At 35.6% G+C, this 12,887-nt stretch overlaps 1 protein-coding gene across 1 annotated transcript; it reads left to right on the top strand.

Annotated features, from left to right (window-relative positions):
• Positions 1–499: 499 nt before the first annotated feature.
• LOC149068328 (uncharacterized) lies at positions 500–11,693 on the top strand. Its single transcript, XM_089251843.1, has 2 exons — positions 500–645; positions 8,450–11,693. Exon 2 carries the CDS (start codon positions 9,204–9,206, stop codon positions 10,743–10,745), a length of 1,542 nt encoding a protein of 513 aa, XP_089107969.1. The 5' UTR covers positions 500–645; positions 8,450–9,203; the 3' UTR covers positions 10,746–11,693.
• Positions 11,694–12,887: the final 1,194 nt, after the last annotated feature.

Raw genomic sequence — 12,887 nt, forward strand, 5'->3', positions numbered from 1 at the left:
GTGAATCGCCCAGCGCGACACACGGTCCCCTCACCAATCAGAAAAGCAGTACGGCTCACGACCGCGCTTTACGTCGGACGTGTGGCCGACTGCTTCTGGAGGAGTTAAATGAGTCCGCGCGTTTTGCCGATGTTCTCTTCACTCTTGTGTGTTTTCATTTCCCTCCCCTTCAAACCGGAGCATGCAGACGACAGAGTAGAGCTGATGCCAAGGCCATATACTATAATATAGCCACCCTTATCTGACGCACCACACAAGGAAAACAAACACGTAGCATGATTATATAACGCGTTGCTGTCGACGCGAAATTATACAGTTCGGTTCACGCGGTGCAAAACACCTATTCCTAGGAAAACCCGGTTTTAACGTGCCCTATATCCCGTATTTACAGACCAAATTTTCCATATTTTTTTCGAACAAACATGGTCAGCATATTTTGAGGAGTCTAGTTGGAAAATTCTTTTGACTCTTGGCAACACTGCTTGTGGGGCTTGTGCTTTCAGACGCATAATGTTGTGGCCAATAGTTGTGTTTAATTATGCTCTCTTTGGCTTCTCTTTATTCATCAGTGTATTGAATTGATGCTCATCATCGATCGATTAATTTGCAGTTGGCAGAGAAAGTTCCGAATTCCATGAACTGGAGGTGAGTCATTCAAACGTAGTGATGGGAAATTTGCCCTTTCAAAAGCTGATTTCTTTCATACACCCGACAATGATGTGCTGCCATCTATTAGTCGAATACTTAACGTAACATCTCCGGCCCGCACGATCAATCATAATAAGCAACAGTGGATTAAGGGGTCATTCAAAAATAACGTCAGCATCGATTGGGGGAGGGAAAAATTTCGCCTTTTGCTTGACTTCTGATGACAAGAAGGGAGGGAAGTACGAATCATGCTTACGTCATCAACCACCCTTATAAAAAAAAATCTATATATTATTCTAGTTATCAGGGCCGCAACTGGGGGGGGGGGGAAAGCAGGCGTGTCTCGTGCCCCCGGGCGCTAGACCTGAGCGGATGCAGATTTCATTCTGAAAACCCCTCCTTCAACATTACAAGGGCGCGTCAAAATGCGCGCTTGCCCCGGGTGACCAACCATCTAGTTGCGGCCCTGCTAGCTATAATACCCGGCTCTGCCCGGGCTTTCTTCGATTACTGGCGGTATTGAAAAAGTGGCAAACCATTTTAAAGGCATATGCATGTCTAAAGCGCATTGCTTGGGAACCACGTTAACGAAGGTAAACATTCTAATAGTCATCGTTGAGGCTCAGAAACCATTGTTCCCCACCAGAATTTTGCCCCAGCTCTGACGAACTTTTAAATAGCCTGTCGTTCAAGACAGGTTTGGTATGCAGTTGAATCCCGTTATAGCGAAAATCTCATTTTAACGAACACTTGTCTTCTCCCAGATAAGTTTACATAGGGACATTTTAAATAACCTGGAATTTCTTTATAACGAAATTTTGTTATAATGAGGTGATTTCTACGGTCTCTTAGAGTTCATTATAATTGGATTCGACTGCATATCAACCCGTTTGATATATATGCAAAATTTGGCAATGACAGATCTAAAATTTTAGATTGGTTTTCCTCTGTGTAAGTTCTCTATACAAATCTATAATTTTAGATCTATGGTCGCCAAATTTTGTATATATACCAAACGGGACACAACTGGAGCAATAGGCTACTTTAAAAGTTTGCCAGAGCTGGGCAAATGCCCGAAATGGGCAAAAAAACTTTCAGGCAACAATGGTTCCTGGGCCTTGGCAATCACTTTTGAAATGTTTACTTTGGTTACCAGGGTTCTCAAACAATGCATTTCAGACTGAAGCGTTTCGCTGCAATGCTGAGCATGGTGAACATTGTTAGAATGCGTATGCGAGTGATTGACGTGCACTTCTCTGCCGACTGTTGCTTGGCACCAACATATTTCCTGGTGACGTTTAATAATGGATATACTGAATTTTACAAGAAACAGACATCCGCAATTGGTATTGTGGTTAGATCGTGGACACACTCACAGCGAAGGTTGTGGGTTCGATTCCCTCAAACCTGGCTGAGATTTTCCCTTCATTATACTAGAGCCTATAAGTTCAGGTGCTAAAAAGGGTCAAAATAGGCAAGTAAAAACCACTTAAAATGCCTAAAATAGGCACTAAAAAAAGGCATTTATAGTTAATGGAAGAAAGAAAATATAACTAAAAACCATGGTAGATTAAAGGTTTAAAAACTAATTTCGCCACACAGTTAAGCTATCTGTAAATGTGCTGCTTAGTTCAATTTTACAAAATTAGTTTTAAGGTGGCAGGCCATATCAGATAACTTTGAAGGTCACATTTGATCTATGGTTCAGCATATATGGCAAAGCTGTATTAAAGAGAAACATTTTCTCTCCTATAAAGAAACCAGCCATTTCGTGGGAGGTAAAAGGTCAGTCCTTTCAAAGTCATGCAACACTGGAGGCAGAGGGCAAAACTACTGAAACTGCCCGGGAGCGGGGTAATTTGAACTTGACCATTATTCTTTCCTCTTCGTTGTATTAGCGATTCATAGTAATTTTTTTTCATCTTTATTTTTCAGTGTTCAGTTTAATTATTTTAAATAAAATTCCCATATCATGGCCATTTTTTTCACTTCTCTGAACGTGTTTTTTCCCTTGAATTTCATCGTTTTATTTATTTTTTTGGATTACGTTCATTTTTGCTATATCAAAACCTTCAAACTGTTGCAGTTAACTACTATGTCGAAGACATTCAACTTAGAAGGAGCTCATGTGCTCAATGGACTTATCAACAAGTAGAAACAAGATGTGTACATTTATGGGTGATCATTAAAACTTCATGCACCACTAAATATCTAATGTTCAGGAATTGCTTAAAAGCATCAATGCCTTCGCTTGAAAAATGTAAGAACGACTTCTCATGTTGCTTGGGAGCAACACTGTCGAATAAAGGCCTAAATTTGATCTTCGGAAGATGTGGTAGATAAGTCAAATGCAGTGACAACAGTCGTGTGGTGATTACACCAAGAGATGCAATAACTGTTGTAGAAATTTTTTTCTCCCAGGTTATTTTCAAAAACTTTATAGGGATGTGTAAGTTTTGAAGTGGTAAATGTGAGTGATATTTCAAGAGAACATTGATGAAGATTGATTTAAATGGCACTGTATATAAGACTTAAGACTATATCCTGACACATGTATTTTAACATTTATAAATGGTTATGTGATCTTGTGTTGCTGCAGATTTTTTAACTTTATGTAGCTAATGTCATTCATATGCTACCACATTGTGTAATAAAATGTTTGCTGCAAATACGTATGACTGTATTATCTTCTAGTGTCAATCTAAACAGTTATTTCTATGAGTACATATTCTGGGGATCCTGACGATCTGGCTGAGCGGGTTGGGGGAAAGAACGTGCATGATGTATCGATCTTGCTTCAAGAAATGCCTTTTTTTACCTTTTTGGAATTTAATTGTAAGCCTATGAAATGCGATGAATTGTTTACTTTTTCAAGAACATGATTTTTGTGAGGGTGAGTAAACTTGACTTTGTCCGCACAACGCAGGATCAACTTTTGGAGGAGGTACAACATGTTTGTGAAAGGGGAGGACATAAGACAATGTATATATAATTTCGGAAAAGAATAGAATTCTTCTTCCCTTGGGAAAAAATTCATAAATTCAAATTGCATGTAAAAGTAGTTTCTTCACGAAAAAATTTCAAATTTTTGATTCCTAGTTCTGAACTCCATAGTTCAATGGAATAAAATGTTTTTTTCTCCAATTTTTATCATTCTGCATTGCTTTGGGATATGTATTCATTGACATTTAGTCTGGATACAACTGTGACTTTTTTTTTATCCTTAAATACTAGTGGGAATTTTGTTTCAAAATTACTGCTACAATCTCTCGTGCCAACACCAGCTATGGCAGAACTATACTACTATAGCCGGTGCTGCTGATGCTGACAATGTTTAAAGAGCGAAGCTGTCTGGCAGCAGGAAGGGGAAATTTTTCTTTCTACTTCAACTCTCAGTCAATGTTAATGTGGATATGCCTGAAGCGCCATTCAAATTCTGACCTTCACCACAAGGTGGTACGCGAGTCAAATCAGCTTCCCTTTCTGATATACGGTAAGAGCACTTCTTAATACTATTTTGATATGGCTTAGAGCAGTGTTTCCCAGAGGGAGCAATAAAATGGTTCAGGGGGACGGTAGAAGTTTTGGGTTTAATATAGGATCCTATGGGTTAGATTGAGTTGGGGAGGAGATGAGAAGAAAATTTTTTTTTAAGAAGGGAAACTAATGTAAGGAAATTTAAAAAAACATTTTTTTACCGCTCACATGGTCAGGCCCATCATTTACCTGGCTTTTGAAAATACATTAAAAATGGATATATATATGTAAATATATACATACATCGAGTACATGTGCTTTGCCCCCCCCCCCTCCCCTGGAAAAAGTTGAAGTGACGGCCCTGAGCATTTCAACACCATGAATAATGGAAGAAAAAAAATCTGTGCTGAAATTCAACTGAGAGCAGGATATACACCACCACCGCACAATTTAAATGAAATGAGACAAAGTTCAACAATGCAATAGTGTAGAAGATGTTTTCCCAGTCACTAACGCAATTATGCAAATGATACCTAACAGGGAACTTGGTGAAATTGCTACAGCTATAACCATAGATGTGATTTCGCTTCTACTTTGTCATGATCCCTCAACCCGAGTATAAACAATAGAAAATGAATAGGAAATACAGCTGCTTACCACAATGTATTCATGGCCCCACATTCTGGAGCGGGGCCACTAAGCTAGGATCTTTTGCGCCCCCCTCCCCCGTCAGACTTTTCACAGGCCCCTTCTGTAGTTAATTTATAGCGTGAAAAAGCAAAAAATAATGAGAACTGTTCCGGGCCCCTTGGCTAGAGGCCCTGTCAGCCCCCCCCCCTTGTGGGGAGGCCATGAATGTATTGTAATATTTGTGAATCAATAAATGATAGCAGGGCCTAGATTTGCTAGGCACTCGCTTCCCAATCTGTTATTATTGTCAACTTGATGCACCAAACCACATTTGGATTAACCACTTCATTATCAAGGATGTAATATTGCATCCAAATGCCAGTGGAATAAATTCAGACAAGTCTATCTTGAAAATTTAAAAAAAAAAAAGTTCTTTTTTTTACCCTGTCATGTTAAATAGGTTCTACTATATGCATGCACATAAGAGAGGAAAGAGAACAGGTAGGTGGGGGAAAAGAAATGTATACTTCATACCTCTACTCTTTCTTATCTGTAAGTACAACCTCTGACAATAAAGTTCGGTGAATAGTCCTGTAACATTAACGTAGATGAAATGTTAACGAAAGTTACCTTACTGTCCTTTGAAATAGTCACCTCCCATTACTATGCACAGCTGAAATCTTCTATACATGTCCTGGAAACTTTGCAAGAAGTCTTCTTTTGGGATGGAGTGCAAAAGTCTCGTCACGTTTCGTTGGATGTCAGGAATATCGTCAAATCTCTTTCCTTTCAAAGCGAGTTTGAGTCATGGGAATAGGAAGAAGTCTGGAGGATTGAGATCTGGCGAGTATGGTGGATGTTCAATTTGCACCACCCCCATTTTTGCCAGGAACTGTTTGACGATGTTGGCTGTGTGAGGGCGAGCATTGTCGTGAACAAGAAACCATGAACCTTGTTGTGCAGCATACTGAGGTTGTACCCTGTGTGGATGTTTCATGAAACGGGTCAAAATTTCAATGCATGTTGCAGCATTCATCGTTGTTCCCTCAGGTAGAAATTCCTTGTGGATAATGCTTTGACTATCAAAAAAGATGTTTAGCATCGCTTTGATGGGTGATTTTTCTGCTCTGACCTTTTTCCGATGAGGTGATGCAGGAGAATGCCATTCCATGCTTTGATGTTTCGTTTCAGGGTCGTACCTGAGACACCAGGACTCATTTTCAGTGATCTTTTGTTCGTTCATTTTCCTGTTCTCAGTTAAGAACCAATGCACTAAACAAGCACTTTGTAAAACAAGTCTTTCACGGAGCACAAATGGCGCTCAACTGAACAACGGTGGCGGCAGATGGTCAACACCTGCCGCTACGCATGTGCAGCGTTTAGGTTCGCCAGTGTTGCCAGATCGGCCGTTTGGACTTCATTCACCGAACTTTATTGTCAGAGGTTGTATTACAGATAAGAGTAGGTAAGATAGACACAAATACACAAGCCGTAATACACAAAGCCTCTTTTTGACTAGTCCTCATCATAATGCTTGAAAGCTTGCTGCATACCAGTAGCATACGTGGGGATAGGGATCTTGTGCACTCCCTCCCACCTCATCAAGTAACCACAAATTTAAAAAGAATTAAAATATATTTAAGTAAAGAAATATATACAGTGCACACCCCTGAATGTGATCGCATTGGGGGTTGCATGGAGTTTAGATACCCTTTAAAACAGTGTTTCTCAAAGTGGGCGATGGAATGGTTGGGGATAAAAGCTACGAGGATCCTATAGGTTTGCTTGAGTCAGGGGGCGATGAGACGAAAAAAATTCTGATGAAGGGGGAGATGGAACGTTAGTGAAATAATAATAATGCTGCCGTATAATAATGGTAATGATGATAATAACAACAGTCACTCGGCTGTCATTTATTTATTCACTAAAATATGCTTAAATTTTTTTCCTGAATTAATCCAAATGCGGTTCGGTTCCAGTGCATTATGATAACAATAATAACAGCTCGCAAAGCTAGGCTCAGCTATCGTTTATTGATTCACAAATATTCAAATACATTTGTGTTGCAGTAGGCTGCTGCATTTCTTATTCTTTTTTTTTATACTTATATTCATGGGTAAGGGATTGTGCACCATCATGATAAAATAAAAGTGTAATCATATCTATGGTTATAGCTGTAGCAATTTTACTATTTTCCCCTCTTTTGTGTCACATTTTAATGTTTTGTATGTTAGCGATTGGATGAAACATTTTGTGAACTGCTGGTTTGTTGAACTTCTGCGTCATTTCAGTTTCATCCTTCGAGTGGTGGTGCTGCATATTCTGCTCACAGTCACCTTTCAGCATATATTTTTTACATTGTTTTTTACTATGTTAAATTGCTTCTATTGGTTTGAGCCTCTGCAATGGCTTCAACCACTCCCCCCCCCCCCCCCTGAATTTATATCTCTGATGAATTTTATTTCCCATTTTCATGATTTCTTTTATAAATTGGGTACTACCAGTGTACGATCCATTCAGTTCCATGGATTTCATAAAGTAAATGTTGAAATATGTTCGATTATTCCAGATTATAACAAGAATTATTTACTGCAGTAAAAAGAAGAAGGATGAAAAAAATTTAGTGAGAGCAGAAAACTTATTCTCCCCCACCCCATTATGTGTCAGGTTGAAACCCGAGGTCTTGGCACCTGATTGATGCTTATAAGGGTAACTAAGCTCTATTTTCACTGAACTGTGAATGTGATCAGTTGAAAGAGAAACTGACCAAGAAATATACTTTTTTTTACACCTTATAGGAAAGAAATTGCGAAATAGCTCTACGCATATATGGAACTAGAGCGGCCTATATCTCCTACATAGTCCAGCTGTTAGACTCTATCAGATTGATGATGATAACTTGTGGGGAAAAATTAATCTTGTTCCACCTTAGCTTCAAAATATACAAAAAGAAAAACTTTTTATTAAAAAAAAATTGATAACATAATCTGAAGTCCTGACAACTACGAATAAATTTTTTCCCATGTGTGTGTGTTATGATATTGTCCATTTCATATTTAGCAAAAGTGATAACATTATTTGTGATTCTAATATGTGGCGTCTACTGTAGCCTATATACAAATATAGAAACATTAGGAAAACAGTGTTTGGCTTTGTGTGTGTGCCAAATGCATTAATCATTGTAATCAAGAAAATTAACTTCACCAATGCAATTGACATCTTTTGATGTCTGCAATGCAAATTAAAATAATTTCTAGTGTGTTCTACACAGTACTCTATACACAGAGCAAAAGCTCAAGTCCATTTTGGCTCAAATAACTGGTGATTCAAGTCTGGGTATAGTAAAAATTGTAATGAAGTACTTCACAGCTTTCCCCTAGCGGTAAATGCTAGAGTTCCAGTTTGTATCTCTGAAATTATATGACCAAAAATTATTAAAATGTTTTAAAACCTCATTGAAATAGTTCAAAAAGACAAATTGAGCATACAGATATGATAGTCTCCTCTATAGCCTGAAATATCTAAAACCGATGTTAGATGTTTTGTTATAATGTTTGAAAAAAAAAAAAATAATAATTGATGAACAAGTTGTGCACCACATAAGATCCAATCAATCAGTTAAAAAAATTGTGTGTTCAGTATATTATTAAAAACCTACCATCAGTATGTTAACGCCATTATTTTCTATTACCAGGTACTTGGAAAGACTCATCAGACAGAAAATTTTCTTCAAGGAAAAGTATTTCCACCAATATTTTAAAAGTGATTAAGGCACAACATGATAGGTTCTACAACATCATTTGACTGAATTTAGAATTGACGGGAAGCAGTGAAGTTTTTATTTTTTATTCTGTATCTCATAATTTCGTACCAAATTATATCCATTTGAAAAAACACTCTTCAATGCAATACAAAAGGTATATGGAGTGTCAATAAAATCTATTCTACTGATATCTCATTCATGACTGGATTTCCTAAAAAGAAGAGAAAATTATATCTGTTGAAGATCTACACACTGTAATTAAATTTGTTATTGGATCCATAGCGATAGAAGATTAGATAAACGCAATTATCTGTGAAAGGGTCTTGAAGAGGGTCATCTATTTATCCCATTCAAAAAGACATACAGAAGTGAAGACATATGCAACAAGGAGAAAAAAGTTGCTGATAAACCAACATGAACATGATATTTTTAGGTTGACAAAGTTCTCCATAATTAGCCTCACCATAAAGAAAACATACCATTATGTGTGATATTTACAATAAAATTTTCCCACCGTCAATTGCATTAAAGCAGCAGATCATTCATTCTGGAGAAAAACAATTCAAATGTGGATTTTGCAGTGAAAGATTCTCGTGTCACTTTCATTTTGATTTTCATGCTCCCATCCCTTCTGATGGAAAGCTGCATCTAATTGATTTGTGCATTGATTTCAGAGATACCACCAATGCATTCATGTAAACAGTTGCAGTCTGAAGAAATGCCAAATGTATATGATGTTTCCAGTGGAATGTCTTCAGGCAACTCCAACTTAAATGAGCGAAAAATGGTCCCAACCAAAGAGAAACCACATGAGTGTGATGCTTGTGGTAAAGGTTTATCTTCCAAATACAGCTTAAAAGTACATAAACGGGTTCACACAGGAGAAAAACCATATGAGTGTGACATTTGTGGTAGAACATTTTCTGATAAATCTTCCTCGAATAAACACAAATGGGTTCATATGGGAGAGAAACCATATGAGTGTGATATTTGTAGCAAAAAGTTTTCTCAATTCTCTCATTTGAATGAACACAAAAAGGGCCACACTGGAAACAAACCACATGAATGTGATGTTTGTGGTAAAAGATTTTCATTTCTTTCTTCCTTGAATGTGCATAAACGATGCCACACTGGAGAAAAACCATATGCATGTGATGTTTGTGGTAAGAGATTTACGAACATCTCTACTTTAAAAGGACATGAACTTGTCCACACTGCCGAGAAACCATGTGAATGCAATGTTTGCAATAAAAAGTTTACGAGTGACTATCACTTGAATGAACACAAACGAATTCACACTGGAGAAAAACCACATGAATGTATTGTTTGCAGTAAAATGTTTTCAAGTAAATCTGCCATGAGGAAGCATATAAGGGTCCACACTGGAGAAAAACCATTTGAATGTGATATTTGTTACAAAAAGTTTTCAGACAGCTCTACCATGAACACACACAAAAGGAGACACACTGGAGAAAAACCATATGAGTGTGATGTTTGTGGTAGAATGTTTACGGATAGTACTACCTTGAATAAACATAAAAGGGTCCATACTGGAGAGAAACCATATGCATGTGATGTTTGTTATAAAAAGTTTTCAGAAATTTCTACCTTGAATAAACACAAAAGGATCCACACTGGAGAAAAATCATATGAATGTGATATTTGTTGTAAAAAGTTTACGGACAACTCTACCTTGAATAAGCACAAAAGGATCCACAATGAAGAGAAAGAGTATGAGTGTGATGTCTGTCATAAAAGGTTTTTGGTATTATCTTACTTGAATAAGCACAAAAGGATCCATAATGAAGACAAACCATATGAATGTGATGTTTGTTGCAAAAAGTTTACAGATAATTCAGTCTTGAATAAACACAAAAGGATACACACTGGAGAAAAACCACATGAGTGTGGGGTTTGTTGTAAGAGGTTTTTCGATTTATGTGACTTAAATAGACACAAAAGGATCCACAATGAAGAAAAATCATATGAATGTGATGTTTGTAGTAAAAAGTTTTCAGACAATGCTGTGTTGAGTAAACATAAAATGATACATACTGGAGAGAAACCACATGAGTGTGATGTTTGTCATAAGAGGTTTTCAGTACTATCTTACTTAAATGAACACAAAAAAATCCACACTAATGAAAAACCATACGGATGCATTATTTGCGGTAAAATGTTTTCTACCAACTCTTACTTGGGTAAACACAAAAAGGTCCATTCTTGAGAAAACCCACACAAGTTTTGAAGTAATATATTTTACACTATTCTTACTGAAACTGATTTTTCATCTTGGAGAAAATCGGAATGTGATTTGTGTGGTTGAATGGTTTTCTAAAATTTCTCTGCTTGAAATAGGCACAGAAAGGTACCCATAAATAGAAAAACCCATACTTGTATTACAATGAAAAGTTTTTTGAAACTTCTTGATAAGCATGAAAGAGTTCCCATTGCACGAAACTGTATTATTGTATTGTTTACAGTTAAAATTTTAAGGCTAGGGGATTAAAATTGTCAGCAGGATTTGCAGCTAAGAAAACCATATTGAGTTGGCATTTAAAGGATAAAAGATTTCAGATATCTCTGCCTTGATTAAATGCAAAAAGCTCCAGATCATTGTGTTGTGATAATTTTTAAATAGAAAAGTCATGTATTTTATATAAGTGAATATACAGTAAAACCCCTCTTAATGGACACCCCTCTTTTATGGCCAAATAATAATTTCCCTATGTATAATAAAAGTATGCTTTTCAAACCCCTTATTAACTGTCACTCCTCTTTTACAGACAAACTTTTTTTGTCCCACCATTGTCTTCAAAAGTAAGGTTTTACTGTATATGAGAGGGTTAAAATCAAAGGGTGTAAGGCTAGGATTACACTATAAAAGTTTTATAGAATATCTTTTACAAAACTTGAAAAAACAACCAATAAGCCTGTGAGTTACATTTGCTATATAAGGTAATCATTAAGCTTGTTGGTTGCATTTTTTCAAGTTTTATTAAAAAGCTTTTATAGTGTAATCCTGGCCTCGGGATTTTCTATAATTCTCACCTAACACATTTTTGACAGACGTTGCGGCCTATTTGCACAACGTTTTGTTTAAAAAAAATTAATTTCCATCAAATTTTTGTATGTAACATGAATTTTTGAAATTAAAAAGTCTAATGATAGAGAAGTGCCAAGTATTTTTTAAAATTTATTTTTTTCAAAAATAAAATTTTCAGGAACTTTATCTTAATTTTTGATCTGATTTTTTTTTTTTTTTTGCCATGAACAGAAATAATTTTTTTTAAATATTAAAAACAAAATTTTTTTCTTCAATATTTTTTTCCCACATAATATTATGTGATAGCTATATATTATATGAGTTTTTTTGTACATGATAACTGGTTACTTAAATAACATTAATGATTATTTGAGAAGTTTAAAAAAATTGGGCATCAATTTCATGTATTTTCTTTGCAATTAATGTGAATTTCCTATAAATTGACTTTTAATTTGTATAAATTGATACAAATAATAATACATAAACATAATTGATTAATTGAAGTTTTGAAAAACCTCATATGAGGTTTTACAAAATCATAACTATGTTATTTTAACTGAATAAAGTCAATTTATATGAATTAAAAAGTTAATTTATTGGAAATTCACATTAATTGCAAAGAAAACACGCTAAATTGATGCCCAATTTTTTTAAACTTCTCAAATAATCATTAATGTCATTTGTTATTTAAGTAACCAGTTATCATATATAAAAATATCATGCGATTTCGTCACAAATTGAAAGAGCAGAAATGAAATTTAGAACTATTAAAAAAATTAACTAAGTCTCAGCTTCAATATATAGTTTATTCCTAAATCGTGAAATGACAAAATTTTAAACATGGAAATCTGAAAAAAAAATTCTAGTAGAGCCTTTTTTTGTAAAATGAGGATTCATTCATGGAGTATACTACTCCTAACTTTAATCCCCCATATGTAAGTGAAATGTACATTTGGTAAAAGACTTACAAATTTTGATCTTGAATAATGGGGCAAAATTAAAGATGTAAAATTCTTGTTAATAATCTTTTGATTCTCATTAGAGAATATTCAAAAGTATTCTCTGGAAGGGCTAAAATAATAAAACCGTTCACCTTGTTTATAATGTGTAACATGGTCAGGAATAAGTTTTAACAAACAACAATTAGAGTATTAAATTGATTGCATTGGTAAAAAAAGCTATATTTTGTTTGATTTTACTGCAAGCAAAAGTAACTGTACAAAATATTTAAATTGATTATGAGATATAAAAAGAAGTAAGAAATTAAAGGTTTTAGCATGTAATTCTGCTCACAGATGGCAAAATGTTAAGGCACTTTTCCCA

This window comes from Pholcus phalangioides, unplaced genomic scaffold (assembly GCF_987345545.1).
Source record: "Pholcus phalangioides strain wild (caught in Gottingen) unplaced genomic scaffold, Ppha-v1.0 ptg000027l_1, whole genome shotgun sequence".
NCBI lineage: Eukaryota > Metazoa > Arthropoda > Arachnida > Araneae > Pholcidae > Pholcus > Pholcus phalangioides.